Source organism: Pygocentrus nattereri, chromosome 23, assembly GCF_015220715.1.
Source record: "Pygocentrus nattereri isolate fPygNat1 chromosome 23, fPygNat1.pri, whole genome shotgun sequence".
Taxonomy (NCBI): Eukaryota; Metazoa; Chordata; class Actinopteri; order Characiformes; family Serrasalmidae; genus Pygocentrus; species Pygocentrus nattereri.
The window spans coordinates 13,124,845-13,142,898 of NC_051233.1; the positions used below are offsets into that span (position 1 = coordinate 13,124,845).

The window sequence follows — 18,054 nt, forward strand, 5'->3', positions numbered from 1 at the left end:
ACCATCATGCTACCACATTGCTCTACAAGTTTCCACCCACATCTTCTTTCATAAATACTAAGATACACATTACATCCAAACAAACAGATCCATTGTGTGTGTATGTGTAGTGCGCATTTACGTGTGTGGTGTGTGTGGACAAGCTGAGGCTCATGCCAGGCTAGTGAACTCTCAGTTCCTGGAAAAGGATGACATAATTTCTCTTCTGTTGATTGGCTGGTAGATGAAGGAATTCCCTGTTCTAATTGGGTGGAGCCAAAATTCACTGAACGTGTTTTTTTTTTGTCTTTTAGACACACAAACTCAAACTCTCGCATGAACGAGCCAGCTGGGTAGGGTGAGATTATATCCCATAAAATGTGGTCATACACCTTAAGAAGATCTTTGTAAACATGCACACTGCACAAAATATGGAGCGTGCCAAGAAGCTAAAGAAGAGCTTTTCTAACACTGAGATGGTTGAGGGCTGTGAGCACACTTGGCCATAGTGGTGGGCAGCTCCCCGGCGCCCAGGGAGCAGTTGGGGTTAGGTGCCTTGCTCAAGAGCACTTCATATTGTTGGCTCTGGTGATCAAACCGGCAACCTTCCGGTCACAAGATTGCCCCCGTTTGGCTAACTACCAAGTCAATTGTATTTAGAATATCCGAGGCATTTTTTTCTTATTTATTATTTTTTGTGCAGACATGATGTCTGCTTGCAGTGTCAAACATGTTTAACCAGCACAGCTACATTTCTGGAACAGTGTCATATGTTAGGTACAATAATGGTGGCATTAATTTAGGATATCACACAACATAAATAGAAATCAATATATAAATGCATAAATAAATCAATAAATTAACAACTTGTTATATATATATTTTTTTTTTTTTTTTTTATGGAACAAAATGGAAATTATATATTGCAAAAATGGAATGAAATATACTTGGTTGGGGGCTCTCAATTATGTGTGGGAAACACTGGGTTTTTAACATCATATGCTCTTGATTGTTGACATTTTTTTTAAACTGAGCACTATGGAAAGGCATCATCATTGTCCAAATGTATTGTGCTCTCTCTCTCTGTGTCTCTCACACCAGATGTTTGTGGTGGATAAGGCAGACAGCTCCAGCTGTTCCCTCCATGAGTTCAACATCACCGGCTCAACCTATGCTCCAGAAGGACAAGTGTAAGAGCACACAAACACACACACATGCCTACTTCTTAATCCTTTACTAAACACCAGCATGTTAACAGAATCCGGCTACGGTCCCACTGCTCTTTGTCACCTTCTTCTGTTAAGACTAATTAGTCTGTCTGGGCTTTTGCTTGGGTTTTGACATTGTGTTGCTGTTTCTGTCCTTTCAGGCTGAAAGGCATTAAACCTGTACAGTGTGGAGACTATGATGGTCTTCTCGAACTGGCAACTATCTGCTCCATGTGTAATGACTCTTCCCTGGACTACAATGAGGTCAGTGTGCGCTAGGAATGGGTCACTGATTGAATATGCCATTTTAAAATGAATAGTATTTGAATATCTAAATGAGAGAATATTTTATATTGTTATTTAAAAAAAAATGGAAATGTACATGGTAGGTTCAACCTTCATATATTGCATGCAGTTGGAAATAAAAACTATCACAAAAGTGAAAAGTAGCAGTGAAAATTAGATTTTGGTAAAACCAAATCAAAATATGTGAAAATTAAATTCCAGAGAAAGCTTTAGTTTTTGTCTTAGTACATGAAGGACAGTTTATAAATTGATCACTTCTATGTCTTTGGTTGTCTTATAACCAAACCAAGCGTAGCCTACCGCTGGGCTAATTTAGCATTGCTAAAACAGCAAACTTCATCTGAACAACTGGCATGCGTGCACTTCTCCGTCCAGTACCCCTCCATTTTGGGATTGCTCTGAGAACGAGCAGGTTTCTGACTATAGTAGTTGCATGTGTGGCGAGGTTTGCTTGGACTTTCAACACTGTTAAAGGCCTTTCATGGCAAAACGGTCTTAGACGTGTCAAACTAAACCCACCATCTATGCTGGGCAGCAGCAATAAAGAGCGGATGATCACTGAGGTGACAACCAGGAAGGCATCTATTCAGCTGCACAGAAAAAGACAATTGTACCTCTGTTCTTTACCAAGAAAACCACATGGATGTGCATAACAGATTGATTGTTGAGATCATGCCAGAAGATGGGACACTCAGGTTGGAAGGCATTCAACCTGTTACTGAGGAGAAGCTGAGGAATCCTTCAAGTACAGCTTGTGTGTATGACGTAGTTAGATCAAAGCGATTTGGATGTCGATTTCCTGATGTTGACAAGCAAAACAACTGAGTTCATATCTGCAAAAACAAAATCGCAGTCTTAACTTGGAATGTAAAACTATGAATCATGCCAAGCTGGAAGTAGTAAAGATGGAAATGGATCACCTTCACATCAACATCCTAGGGGTCAGCAAGCTAAAATGGACCGGATTTACCAACATACCATCTACTACTCACGTCACACACATTGAGAATGTTTACATGCACTTAATAATCTCATAACTGAAGAAAATCTATTAGGTCAGTAATCTGATCAGTGCATTTACATGCACTTGGATAATCAGGTGGGGAAACTCCAGGTTTTAATGAGTTATGCCGTTTTCTGCAGATTTCTGCTTTGCAACCAAATAATGAGCCAGTAAACTCACAGAATGAGACATGACATAAACAAAGATCAATCTTCATACTACAGGTTTTTTGTGAGTGTACTATCCAAAAGATGAAGAATATTTAATGCCTTCATATCGTCAAGCATGTAGTTGGTTTCAGTGTTGCTCCAAAAGTGTTTTGTTGCCATCTCATGGGCGCTGTGTTAAACGCTGCTTGCTTATTTCCAGTCCTGTAGTCTGTTTTTGCACATATGTTTTTGCAGCTTTTGTTTTGACTGAGGAATCTGAAAGAAATCAGAGTAATGCATGGGAACAAACAGCATTCAAATACTGAAATCGCTGTTAGGATGTTCATTATGTTTCATTGCAGGTATACAGAGAAAATATACAGAATAATATACAGAATTTAACTGGGGTTAAATCCCCTACCCGGGCAAGTACTCGACACTACACCAATAAGGGTCCTTGGGCAAGACTCCTAACACTAAATTCACCTACCTGTGTAAAATGATTAAATTGTAAATCACTCTGGATAAGAGTGTCTGCCAAATGCCATAAAGGTAAATGTAAATATTGCTAATATGTGTCTGAGAAGGCAGAGATAGTGTGGTCTATTTTGGCACTTGTTTGTTTATTTGTTTTGTTTGTTTGTTTTTCTTGCTAACTTGACTGACTAGCTAATCTTAGTCCAAGGAAAATGTGTTTCTCTAACAACTTAACTTTGTCCTCTGAGGAGACCTTGTCTAGAAAATTAATCCCCCTCAGCATCCAGTGGTGTACTGGCTAACCTTAGCTCATTAGCTCATCTGAAGAGGCAGCTTCCGTTACTCGTCCAACATGAAAACTTATGGATTGGCTGATACAATGTACTCTAAACGTTTAATATCTGATGCTGTCATCTAAATACATCTACAACCCTGTGGTAGTTTTAGCCTAAGTCTTTTGTTGTTCTCTGAAAATATGCACATCCCCTTATAATAAACTCCACACTTCATATTTACAAGTAAAGTTAAATGAAAGCTAATGCGCTTCACTCGGTGTAGCAGTGACTCCATCCCACGAAGGTGCTAACATTTTATGGACTTCACACACCCACACTCTCCACCTCTCCACTTGCTCTAGGCCCCCAGCTTGTTTTGCCTGTTTGGCTTGCATTTCTCACCTCCCTGTCGTCACCATGGTACCAGTGCAACTATGTTACACAACACTGTGTGTATATGTGTGCGTGTTCCATGTGTGCAGGTAGAGCCATGGATGGCGCAGGTTATGACAGGCCTGGGAGACTTTTACATCCTGCTTTGTTGTTGATGTAGCCAAATCGAGCCGACCAGCCACATCGTCATATATTCATATCTGCATATTATGTGATCTGATGGAGCAGCAACTTATGAGTTAACGCTGAACTATATGAAGAAAATATTAGCATTAGTATGGTGCTCTTAAAATACTACATAATGCAAAATGGTTAAAGATAGGTTTGCTAAAATAACTTACTTGTGTTGGATGACATGAACGTTTTGATTCACCAAAACACCCATGTAAATACTCATCTTGAACTGTGAGGGTTCAAGGTGCTCCCAAGGTACTCCCAACACACAGCATATTGGAGCTTTCTGCATTAGGGTGAATTAGCCTAATGTGGGACAATTTTTACGCTTTAGACTTCTGTAAAACATTGTGCTATAAAGCCAATACATTAAGCCCATACCCAGAACCACTCTGAGATTCTCTAATCAAACTAAAAGAGAAAATGCACATGTCATACTCATGACATATAATAGACATATCAATTCTCTTAGTTGTCTCAGACAGTCTGCTTTTCTTAGTGTGGGACAGTTTTGAAAAGTCGCTAAAAAGCCTCATTGTCCTACTTTTATAATCCATCCATCCATTTTCTAAGTCACTTTTCCGTCAGGGTCACGGGGGGATGCTGGAGCCTATCCCAGCAGTCTTCGGGCGGAAGGCAGGATACACCCTGGACAGGTCGCCAGTCCATTGCAGGGCAGACAGACAGACACAGACAGTCACTCACACCCAGGGGTAATTTAGCATGTCCAGTTGGCCTGACTGCATGTCTTTGGACTGTGGGAGGAAACCGGAGAACCCGGAGGAAACCCACGCAGACACAGGGAGAACATGCAAACTCCACACAGAGAGGACCCTGGTCACCCGGCCGGGGAATCGAACCCAGGCCCTCCTCGTGAGGCGACAGCGCTACCCACCACGCCACCGTGCCGCCCTTTTATAATCATATTTCCTAAAGCAGGACAATAGAAAACTAGAAATAACAAGTAAAGGGTGTATATTTACACCATATTATACAAATACATTTGATGAATAAATATATCAAACACATCCTGATAAAAACCAGCAGAAATATCATGTTCATAACAAACCTTTACCCTAAATATTCATTTTCTCGAAACACTGTGTGAGTGACCTTTGGGTGGTTTTTTACACAAAATGCTTCCTGTTTAAAAAATTGCTCCACCCTAATCTGTGATTGGACTATTAAGAAGTGATGTGATTTTGATCACATGACGTCACAACTTGTGTTAATCTACAGTTTTATTGACTTTCATTTGTTTAAGGAACACCAACACCAGGTAGAGCATAAGTGTCCCACAGTAGAACAGTATCAGTCTTGCAAAGGCCAGTTTCACACTTACAATGAACAAACAATACATTGTGCAGTAGGCCTGGGCAAGAGGGTGATGTAATTGGGTATCGTCAATGATTGACAAGTAACCTGATGATGATGCGTAAAAGGCGATAATCACTATGTTGGGAAACTGTCAGACACTGGAACAAATGAGCAATTAAACAGCTTGCGAATTTATTGGGAAAATAGGCTTTATGTTCCTCTATTAAGTGTAATTTTCATCTAATAACAGAGTTTTAAGAAACTGCCTGTTAGTTCTCTCCACTGTGCACTGTGATACTAGCTTCCTCTCCTACTCATCTCTGTTAACTTTAGCTTGAGAATAAGTGCTGACATGCTTTAAAACTTCAGCTTGCTTCAGAGTGACTTTATGCTATAAAACAGCCAAGCTAAAGCAATTGGGGATTACCATAGAGCAGCTAAGTTAGCTCTAGCCCTGAAATGTTAGAAGATTCCTCTGATCCTCTTATGGCTAGGAAAGATCAGAAAAAGGAAACAAATACCCTTTTTTGCTTTTTCTGGTTAAACGTAATGGGTTATCATGAAGCCTTTCAAAGCTAATAGATAATGGTAGAGTAAAATTATAGAGTATTGGTTGTGGTGCTACAGAGCTGGGGATTATCAATATAATCAGTCATCATGTGTTTTTTTTTAAGTATAAAATATCATGCTACTTACTTTTGGGTATCAGCCAGGCCTAATATGTGGCCTGGAAGACTGAAGTGTGTTTTATATTTGTGAGTAGTCCTTGAACACCAAACTGGGGCCCAAAGACAGACTCTATGCAGGGCAGTGTTCTAGTACTCCCAGCAAATGACAGATGAGTTTATACTGCACCACAACCTTTTGAATATTGGATGCCGAAAGTACCTGCTACACATCCACCTCTAAGTCGATGGAACTCCGTGCTGTTAATTGTGGGGTTGATTTGCTCAATAGTGCGATGTTTTCAACACTGGTGTTAGTCCCTTGGTATTGATGTCAACTCAATACTTTATGCCTGGGACACACTACAGGATAATCTTACCTTCAAACATTCTGCTTCCAACAATCTACACTACACTCAGTCCAGTCGTGGCCGCCGTAATTTAGAACTGTAAATCTTGAACATATTCAGAAATACTGGGTTGACTTCAAAACTGTTAACCAAAGGAAGCTGAGCTAAACGGAGAGGTGAGCTGATTGGAGGGAAGGCGAGTTCATTTGCATAGCACTTTTCACACACAAAAGCAACTCAGTGTGTTTAACATAAATAAAAGCAAAAGAAACCTTGAAAGCAAAGATAAAGGCAAAGTGCCTGAAAGTGAAAAACAAAATAATAAATAAAGTGCATAAAGTAATAAAAAAGATCATTAAAATGAGTACATAAAAGCGAAATAAAAGCATGAAGGAAATTGAAAATGGTGTAATTAAAACGAGCTTATTAAAGGCAAAGTACAATAAGAATAATTAGCATGTCTTGGAGCTCAAACTAAAGCATATGAAAAGAGAAGAGTTTTTAACCTGGATTTAAGAATTACAACATTTGGAGCACATTCGAGATCTAGCAGTTTGTTCCAGTTGTTCCTCTACAACAAAGCTAATTTCGGCTTATGTGTCCATTTCAGTAACTTATTTAAAATTCTTATTTTATGCTGCAAAAATCAAATTCACCATTAAATATAAAAGCGCACATAACTGCTACAGTAACTTGTGCCTTGATTTTGTCCACCATGAGTATTTCAATCATGTTTTGTTCATGGTTTGTTAATCTGAAAGTTTGTGGTGTTTTGTTCTGGTGTGGAAACTAGGGACGTATATTTGGACTTATTTAGATATTCGAGTGTCCAAAAGAGTTCATGAATGGATATCTGGTTAACTGTGGAGAGGGACACACAAAAAAGAAAGAAGTGGATTCTGGCTAAAATGAATGTAGAGCTGTGGTTTTCCTCTTAAAATACCGGTACAGGGGCTCCCAAGTGATGCAATGGTCCTATCATAAGGAGATCTCGAGTTTGATCTCTCGAGGGAAGGATGGCCCCTCCCTCCCCCTCGGTCACTCAAAAGTGATGCTTGTCAGTTCAGGCGTAGCTGACAACAGATGTGGCGGTTGGCGCTTTCCTGTGAGCTCTCCAATGACGTTGCATGAGAGGCAGTTTGAAAAGATGCAGTGTCTTCACAGGTCTCAGAGGAAGTCTGTGCTAGCCTTTGCCCTCCTAGCGCTGGTTGTATGGTGTAATTGGGGAAGTCCTGACTAGTGGGAAGAATTGGACTTGACTAAATTAGTGAGAAAATTGGGGAAAAAAAATAATTAAAAAATACCAGTACTGGTGTTGCACAAACTTTTAGTGTCATGCAAAGTCCAAAACATGTTTTATTGTTCAAAAATAACAGAATTTGCTAGGTTTTCACATCAGATGAATATCGTAGCAGTGACTGCCCTGAGCTAAGAGTAGTAACTTTTGGTGCTCTTTCTAACTGGAAATTATTCGCAAAAGCACTTTGAATTGCCACTGTGTGTGAAGTGTGCTACACAAATAAACCTGCCCTGCCTAATTAGCAACAGCACTGGATGCTGATTTAGACTTGTAGCCTTTTCCATGTGTTTTTTTTTCCTCTTCAGTACACAGTGTGCCATCTTTACTCTCTGTCTCATGTTTAATAGTGTCTTTTATAACATAACATACATACAAATATGAGAGAACTCACGTTTTGCTGTTCTGTTAAAACATAAAATCGACATTTGATTGGTCTGTATATTTTCAGTATTTGAATAATGGCGCCTCAGAAGATTAGCCAAGTACTTGAGTGTCCATGCATATCCTGAATGATAACTGTGAGGACTGAAGATGACCAAGGGCAAATTGTGAAGTGAAAATTGTCATTATTTTTGTGGTCTCTCACTTTCAACATTGGCTTGGATTATATAAATGGATTTTATAAATAGTGACCAGGCAGTAGAGTGGAATGACTGATAAAGTGAGACAGAAAATGTTTTTCTTTTGGTCAGTCATAGCTAACTCCTTAATCTGGTCTAAAATTAGCTAATTATAAGGAGCTTTTTGAATAAACATAATTCCTCAGCTATTGTGTAGACATCAGATAGAAGAGGAAAACTTCTAGTTTGGGATGCATAAAATCTTCCATATCATCTTCCACATCTATTATCTTGATTTTCCGTCCAGGATGACTGAGAAGATTAGCCCTCTCATCTGGAGGCTGAGATCTTTCTCCTTTCTTGCTATGGAAACTTTGTTTGGCTTCTACTCTGCATCCCTGGTGGCTTGTATGTGCTTGTGTGTGCATGCATGTGTGTGTTTGTGACTCACACATAATTATGTCCATTGTGTCCCTCAGGCTAAAGGAGTTTATGAGAAGGTTGGGGAGGCCACAGAAACGGCGCTGACCACTCTGGTGGAGAAGATGAACGTCTTTAAGACTGACCTGTCTGGCCTCAGCAAAGTCGAGAGGGCAGGAGCGTGCAACTCGGTAAGAACAGAAAAGAGACGAATAGGTGTGAGGATGGCTAGAAGGACCGATCAGATGAGTAAAGGAAATTTATAGAGTGATAAAACTGTAGAGTAGTCCTAGAGGCTATAATAGGAAGGCACAGAGTGATGAACTGCAAATTGACAGAGGCACAGGAAGGATGAAATACCATTAAAGTGGAAGAGAGTGGAGAGGGAGTTAACAAGAACGAGAGAGGAGCAGCACTACTAAACTAAAGCAGAAGGATGGGAGACCAGAGGAAATAACTTTACAGAAGTGTTAGTGAAAGAACTACAATATTCCTAAAGCCATTTTCAGGCATTTGTTTTTTTTACCTTCTCTTTTTATTGATTTTCAATATTACAAAACAAGCAAATAATAACAGTTGACATAAGATGTACATTAAACAACATAATCCCCAACCCCCCTCCCCCCAACACAAAAAATAAATAAATAAAATAAAGTAAAATAAAATAAATAAATAATCAAAAACACTCAGTAATAATCAAAAAGCACTTAGCATCATTTTCCTAATTAATTTCCTTCATAATGTCTCAGAAACTCAACGGTGACCATATTTCTTCAAATTTTATCCCCTTTCCTTTGACAATATAAGTGAGTCCTTACAATACAATACAGGATGCCATCTTCTTCAACCACATATGATTAGAGGTTTCTTCCCGTTTTGCCTCAACAGGTACATTTACTCCAACAATCTTAGACAAAGTCTGCATGACTGATTTCCAGTACTGCTGTAATTTTGGACATTACCATACACAGTGAAAGAGAGTACCCTTTCCAGCTAAACATTTACTACAACTATCTGGAATATCAGGAGACCAACGATTCAATTTGACTGGAGTTACATAGGTTCTCATCAACCACTTATATTGAATAAGTTTCATTCTTGTATTAATTGATTGCTTTAGGGCTTTTAAACATGTAGTTTTCCAGTCCGTCTCCTGTATCGTGTGTTTAAAAAAACTGTATAAAATAAAGAAATATGGCCTCTCTTCTCTAGATTTTGCAGTACGGTATTCTCTAGGTATGACAGTGGTGGTTCGGATTCGATTGGCCTATATTTTGACATAGCAAAATGTTTAACTTGTAAATATTTGTAAAAATGTTTCCTTGGAATGTTATATGTTTGGCATAATTGCTCAAATGTAAGAAGGTTGCCATCCTTGTAAAGGTCTGCCAGCTTCTGCACACCTTTATCTGCCCAGATTTTGAAACCCCCATCAGCTCTCCCTGCCTTAAAAAATGTGTTGCCCAAAATAGGTGAAAAGTGAGAGATGGGAGGAGTATCTCCCACATACTGATGCGCCCTATACCAAATGTCAATTGTGTTTTTTAAGAAGGGGTTTTTTGTCATTTTCTTTAAATTTGTTGGGCTTGCAGAATATAAATACTGATTTAATTGAAGGTTTGTTACTGGTGTTTGTTCAATATTTATCCATGCCGGTGGTGTCTCTTTTGAAAAGTAGAACATAGCTGAACGCAGCTGTGCAGACCAATAATACAATTTAAGATTAGGGAGTTGTAACTCCCCCTTTCATATGGCAGGTACAACAAGCAAAGTCTTAGTCTAGGTTTTTTATTATTCCAAATGAATCTAATAAAAATACTGTTTAATTCATCAAAAAATAGCTTTGGAAGAGACAAAGGGAGTGATTGAAACAGATATAAAAATTTTGGTAGTATGTTCATTTTGATCATGTTTATGCGGCCAATCATTGATATGGGCATTATCTACCATTTATTTAGAGACTCCTGCACGTCACTAATCAAAGGGTCATAGTTTGTTGATACAATAGTTTTAGTCTGGGGTGATTTTAACACCAAGATACACAAATCCCTGTTTTGCGTTAATAAATTGGGTTTGCATAATCGGAGTTAGCCTTTCATCTTTGTTCAGAAAAGGCATAGAAGATTTTGAATAATTTATACCATAGCCGAAAAACTGGCCAAATAGCTCCATTTGTTGCATTAAGTTTGGTATACTAATGGACAGCCTTGTCAAAAAAAGTCAGGTCATCAGAATACAGGGCCAATCTATGCTCTTGATCTCCTATCTGGATATCAAATAAATCAGATCGCATTCTAATATTGCCAAGGGTTCTATAGCCAGAATAAATAACATTGGAGATAACGGGCAACCCTGGCGAGTATTTTTTCTTTCTTTTGGCAGAAGAAAACCTTCTATCTCCATTTTAGTCATTCAGTTTTTGTCATAATTTGAAAATGCTTGTTCTTTACATTGTGTGTAAATTTCAAGATGAATGGACCAAAAGAAACGTCCCGAAATTACTTGGAAAAAAGACTTACATTAAGGTTATCTTCCAACAACAGCTATATATATATATATATATATATATATATATATATATATATATATGCATGCCAATTTTATCTGCCGATATGTCTTCAGTCTTATGCGGTAGTTTGTGCACTCCTAGTCAAGTTACACTATTGTTGATTTTTAAAGTGAAAATTCACTATATTGCCAAAAGTATTTACTCACCCATCCAGCTCATTGAATTCAGGTGTTCCAATCACTTTCGTGGCCTCAGGTGTATACAACCAAGCACGTAGGCTTGCAGACTGCTTCTACAAACATTAGTGAAGGAATGGGTCACTCTCAGGAGCTTAGTTAATTCCAGTGTGGTACCATGATAGGATGCCACCTGTGCATTCATGAAAATTCAGTCGAGTCATGAAATTTCCTTGCTACTAAATATTCCACAGTAAACTTTCTGCAGTCAATTGTTACAGACCTCCAGACTTCATGTGGCCTTCAGATTAGCTCAAAAGCAGTGCATAGAGAGCTTCATGGCTGAGCAGCTGCATCCAAGCCTTACATCACCAAGCGCAATGCAAAGCGTGGAATGCAGTGGTGTAAAGAGCCGCCACTGGACTCTAGAGCAGTGGAGACGTGTTCTCTGGAGTCCGTCTGGCAATCCAGTGGACGAGTCTGGGTTTGGCGGTTGCCAGGAGAACAATACTTGTCTGACTGCATTGTGTCAAGTTTAAAGTTTGGTGGAGGGGGGACTATGGTGTGGGGTTGTCTTTCAGGAGTTGGGCTCAGACCCTTATTTACAGTGAAAGGAACACTTAATTCTTCAGCAGACCAAGAGACCAAAGCAAGGTCCATAAAGACATGGATGAGTAAGTTTGGTGTGGAAGAACTTGACTGGCCTGCACAGAGTCCTGACCCAACAGAACACCTTTAGGTTGAATTAGAGCAGAGACTGCGAGCCAGGCCTTCTCATCCTTCATCTGGAAGAATGGTCAAAAAATCCCATAAACACACTCCTAAACTTTGTGGAAAGCCTTCCCAGAAGAGTCATATTAAACCCTATGGATTAAGAATGGGATGTCACTCAGTTCATATGCGTGTGAAGGCAGACGAGCAAATACTTTTGGCAATGCAGTGTAAGTGAAAACAGTGGTCTGTGCACAAGTGACAGTATATTCCATGTTTTATGTTTTCCAATATATTAAACTTAGAAAATAAATAGAAATTGTGCAGCTGCATTAGCAGAAAAATGCCATATATTAAGTTGAGGATGTGGCAACTTATTTTCACTTAGAAAATCAACATAACATATAATTGGAGTTGGTTGTTCAATGCTTTGCATACCACTGTTATCTGTATATAGTTCCTATGTATGTTAATACAACATAGCAAACTATAGCGAAAGAGGGAGAGACATGCATTACTGGAACACTGGGGCCCTAGCGGACTGCATTCTTCCTTCACCCCCCACTCTTCTGTTCCCGTGAGGAAGTGAGGGAGCCTGTTCCTGATGAGGAGTGAATGACCAGCAGCACTGTCGTTTTTCCACTGACCCCTCCAAAAAAAGGCCATGCAAATCCCTCTCTTCTCAAAAAAGAAACAAGGAACGACACGAAAAAACCCCACAGTGATACAGACTCCCTGAGGCAAAGCATAATATTTAGACAAGCAGGCGAGTCAATGAAAAGGTTAGCTAAACTGTGCACTCAGCTCGCCGACTTGGAGACAAAAAGGGACTAAAGAGAGTGCTTTCCACTTTTTACTGCGATCTGACGAGGAACTCTCTCACTGTATAGACTGAGCTGGACAGTTTTTAAACACACACATAAAGTGTTCTGACGTCAAAGACGAGGATTATGTATGCAAAGGAAGGTTACACTGAGCTAGCTTTACAGTGCTGTGGTAATGTTTAAGGAAAAAGATCCTTTGTTTTCTTTCGCATTATGCCTCTTATCTGGACATCTGTCAAGTGCCCTTTTCTGAGTTAGTATATCATCTGCTCCCATCACAAACCTGTCAAAACGATATGTTCTGAAGTGTTGGGCATGTTTGCCACCTAGTGGTGGAAAGTAGTGCTTATTAAAAAGCAGTTCAATCATTTTTGCTTATACAGGTGCTGAGACACCTGTCCTTTGGTTTCTATTGTAAATTAATTTCAAGGGCTGAAGAAACTGCCCACTTTTTTCTATTATATGTGAGTTTTTAGAAAAAACAAAAAACATAACAGTGCAGACAGTGTGTGAACACATGTAGTTTCTCTATTCATGTGTTTTGTGAAGTCCTGGTGCTCAAGCAAGTTGTGATCAATTATGTAAAATTGTGAACTGTTCCCACTACTTCTGGTGCAATATCAGTCAAGCTTTTCCAACTACTCAGGTGAATCCTCTGGGCATAGTCCTTCAGACAGCGAAACAGGTTCAGTTCTAGTATTAATGGAGTTGTAGTCCATGAGGTAGCACCAACAATAGAACAATATTGAAATGTTTTTAAACTGCAGTTTTTAATATACAAAATTCCCCAAATGATGTTTAGTTTGGGGATGTAATGCTTTAAGATTTTCACTCCTTATGATTTTGGATTTTACCATTTGCCTCCGGAAAAAAGCAAGTCAGGCAAAAGATGTGTTTGTGTTCCAAAACTTCTGCTACTGTCTTTGCTATATTTAAACTATGTTCTTTTTTTACTGGTCAAATTTAAAATCAGATAGTCAACAACACTGAGACCTACCTTTTAACTAATAAACTATTTTTCTTCCATTTTTGAAATTTTTAACTGCAAACTTTGACATCTCCTGCTAATGCGGGTTTCCTTAGTTACTAAGGACCAATTTAGGATTTATGACCACCTTATGGAGGAACTAGATTATTGTGCTAGACAGAATATTAAAAATCTATTCATCTATTCAGTTCAATTCATCTATTCAATCATAGTACAAAATGAATGCTGAACATTTTACTTTTTTTTGTTACAACAAAAATAGCTTCTGGGATACTTGTAAATAGTGATTTAAGTGTGGCACTTTTCTCAGTGTGAAAGGATTTATTTGTGCTACTTGCAACTTTTATAGCGCCAGTGCTATCTGTTCAAAAAGATTTTGTACAGCCCTGTAAAGGCAGGCAAACATGCTGAAATTATTGCCTGCTGTGATCAACTGTATATTCAATAAAGCTGTAGTATTCTTTTAAAAGACTTAAGACTTTCATAAGTTGATAAATTGGTCGATTTGTTTCTTTTTGTAAACTTTGTAAACATAGTTTTTATTAAAAATGTTTAAAGATTGGAAAATATTGCTGAAATATGGTACATTTTGGTATTTTTTGGGCATTTTAATTACTTCATGGTAGTATAATATTTATTTATTTAAGTTACAGTCAAAAATATAAAGATGTACTCAGCCAGCTGCTTTTAGGCTTTTAGGTGGTAAAAATCCAGGCTATAATGCAATAATTATTTCTGTGGAATAATATTTTTACTGTTTTGATAAACATTATTTTATGCCAGATTACATCCAGATGTTTTTGCCTTAACTCAGAAGTCAGCGTGCTAGCTTGCTACTAGCTAACCTGTGTTACTAACCCATTTTTAGTCACTACCCATCCACAAACCTGAAAAAAAAATGCTAGCTAGTTATAGCCTGTTTTCCTATTACTGGGATATGATTTGTCATTCACATTCTAATTGGTGCTTGAAAACTGAAGGAAACAACCTACATAGATTGGTAAATGATTTCAGTGATACATGAAGAGTCAGGTAACGGAAAATAGCCAGAAAAAAAGTACATTGCTATACAAATGATATTAATATAATTGTATATATCTGTATAATTGGTCACAGGTGTATGGCACCCTGCTGTAGTTAAACAGAATAACAGATTCTCTTTCAGTGTCTAGTCAGCCTGCTGTAATCATTCAAGTTTAGCTGATGATTAGTTAGCATATACAATGATAGAAACACACCCACATTCTGTTTTTGCACCATAAACATTTACTGCCAAAAGTAACACCTGTGGAAAATAATTGTAGCTCAAATAATTGCACACAAATCAGGAACTTCCAGTGTATTTAGCTGCTGTGGGCCTATGACTCTCGGTCTCAGCAGAGTCTGGTGGCCAAGCAGGTTTAAGCATACTTGCTGCAGTATAGAATAGAGTCTGTCAGGGCCAGCTTTTTCATCTGTGTGCGTGTGTTTGTGTGCCAGGAGCTCATCACCTGGGCTTGACAGGTGGCCACAAACAAGGCTGTCTGCAGCCCACCCTAGAGAACAGCTGAGAGTGACACATGCACAAGCTACTGCCACACCACTCTTTTCTATCACCATTATTTCCACTGTCCCTCTTTTAGGTGATCAGGCAGCTGATGAAGAAGGAGTTCACCCTGGAGTTCTCTCGCGACAGGAAGTCTATGTCTGTGTACTGCACACCTACTAAAACAGGGTCGCAGAGCAAGATGTTTGTTAAGGTACACCCCTCAATACAAGGTTCAAGCCAGCTGTTCCTTGCATAACATTATGCCATACAGCCATGTTTATCTTCCACGCACTTTGTAGACACCTGCTCATTCAACATTTATTCCAAAATCAAGGGTTAATAATAAGGACTTTGTATTTTACACTAGATATTGGGACGTTGCTTTGAAGATTTGATTGTGGCCACAAGAGCATTAGTGAGGTTGGGTACTGATGTTGTATGATTAGCTCTGGATCACAAGTATCACTTCAGTTCATCCCAAAGATTTTGGCCTATGTCTGCAAAGGGTGAAGTAGCTCAGATCACTAGTTTAGAAACTTTGACACATTAAATCTGCTTGAGAGAATGTCAAAGTGTGCAAAACTTTGTCTTGGGTTACCAGGAGATAGTTTTGGTTTGTTTAGTACTATTTTTATGACAGGGTTATTCCATATGTGGTATTACATGTTTACTGTAATATGTGTGAAATGGTACAAATAAGGGAAACTCGGGTATGAGTAAATGTGTACGCTTTTGACTGGTACTTTGTTTTTCAATGTATTCTTTTTAAATGCATTTGTATTCAGCCAGTTAGAATAACTTTCTTTTTAATTCCACTTTTCCTTCTGTACTTCTGTTTGCGACTCTGGCAGGGCGCTCCGGAGAGTGTGATTGACCGATGCTCATATCTGCGAGTGGGCTCAGGGAAGGTGGAAATGAGCATGGCTGTTAAGGAGGAGCTGATGGGGACGATCAGAGATTGGGGCACAGGGAAGGACACACTGCGCTGCCTAGCACTAGCCACACGGGACACACCCCCTCGCAAACAGGACATGGACCTGGAGAACGCTGCCAAATTCTCTGAGTATGAGGTGAGAGAGAAGAGTGTACATACAGTGTGTGTGTGTGTGTGTGTGTGTGTGTGTGTGTGTACATACAATATAGGTGTATATGTAGGCCAGTATTTGGGGATTTGATTGCTTTCTATGTGTATTATTTAATACAGTTGTTTCACCATTACAATAAAACTAGGTATTTTTCTCACTGTATAAGGACAGTTTTTGACAGTTATTTCATACAGTACAGTTCAGCCATTTGGAATCATTTTCAGTAATATAAAAATCAATTTTGGAAGTGATAAATGTCTGAAATTATTCTAATATTTTAGTTATGTACAACCTTTTAAAAGCTAAATAAATAAATTCATTAAAAATATAAAAAAATAAAGATCTTTACAAGAATGCCTTCAAATCTCAGAGCAGATAACTTGACAAAAGACATTTACAGTATCTTATATACTATTTAATACATTTTATTTGTACCTAATATACATGAAAGTTCTGATAAATGCTTTTTGTGTGTAGTGCAGTTTTGTTTTGTAGTGTACAATACATAAAACTGCAATTTGTAAGTCAATAATCTATAGCACTGTGCAAAAGCCAAGTGAAAACTGTTTATCTTGGCAATAAATGAGGTTTTACCTATAAAACACTATATAACATTAGAATAAACACAATTCAAACACTGAAAACAGTAGAACATAATAATTTCTTGTTTAAAAAAATGATAAAACTGGAATTGCAGTGGCTCATGTATAAATTGTACACGTGTGTATATATATTAATGTGTGTGTGTGTGTGTGTGTGTGTGTGTGTGTGTGTAGTCTGACCTGACCTTCATCGGCTGCGTGGGCATGTTGGACCCACCCAGGAAGGAGGTGATTGGTTCTGTGAAGCTGTGCAGTGAAGCAGGCATACGCGTCATCATGATTACGGGTGACAACAAAGGCACCGCTGTAGCCATTTGCAGACGCATCGGCATCTTCACTGAGGATGAGGATGTCGACGGGAAGGCCTACACAGGCCGTGAGTTTGATGACCTGTCTCCCGAAGCCCAGAGAGAGGCTGTCAAGAGAGCACGATGTTTTGCCCGGGTTGAACCTGCCCACAAGTCCAAGATCGTGGGCTACCTGCAGTCGTTTGATGAGATCACAGCCATGGTAAGATAAAAGCTCTGAAATCACTTAAAACAAATTTTGCCAAAAACTTTCCCCTTTTTCCAATTGTTGTCAAGACATGTTTGCATGAAATGCTTCTTTGGTGTTACACTGGTGCTCCTAGATTATTGTGGCAAATAACGGAAGACTATACCCCACTACTGAGCATCATTTATGCCTAAATAACAACACTCTTGCCTCAAACTACGTTGAGTTTTAAAGTAATCAAAAATAAACTTGCTTTTATGGTTTGTGACACTGGATGCTGTACTGTTATCTATAAAAGTGCACTAATGCATGTTTCACTTGAAAGTAGTAGTTGCAGTCTTGAAACCTTGACCAAATATTTACTTGACCAGTTTTCAGACTTTTTATTCATGTGTGTACGGAGCAACATCATTGCATGTGTTAGGACAGGGGTTGGTAACATGTGGCTCTTTTACTGCCCTGTTGTGCTTCTACAGCAGAATTAGGTGTTTAGGTAAAAAATAAAATAATCCTCCTTTACAGTAAAATAAAACTCTACTGATTGTTCTAAGAGTTTTAAC

General features: G+C 38.7%; 1 protein-coding gene across 2 annotated transcripts in view; it reads left to right on the plus strand.

The window, feature by feature from the left end:
* atp2a3 (ATPase sarcoplasmic/endoplasmic reticulum Ca2+ transporting 3) overlaps nucleotides 1-18,054 on the plus strand; it is a 129,316-nt gene that overhangs the window by 93,992 nt on the left and 17,270 nt on the right. For both annotated transcript variants that reach the window (XM_017701729.2, XM_017701728.2), the window contains exons 9-14: nucleotides 1,081-1,169; nucleotides 1,349-1,451; nucleotides 8,636-8,767; nucleotides 15,407-15,523; nucleotides 16,164-16,382; nucleotides 17,174-17,509. In XM_017701729.2, coding sequence (XP_017557218.1) covers nucleotides 1,081-1,169; nucleotides 1,349-1,451; nucleotides 8,636-8,767; nucleotides 15,407-15,523; nucleotides 16,164-16,382; nucleotides 17,174-17,509 — 996 coding nt within the window. The remainder of the gene's footprint in view (nucleotides 1-1,080; nucleotides 1,170-1,348; nucleotides 1,452-8,635; nucleotides 8,768-15,406; nucleotides 15,524-16,163; nucleotides 16,383-17,173; nucleotides 17,510-18,054) is intronic.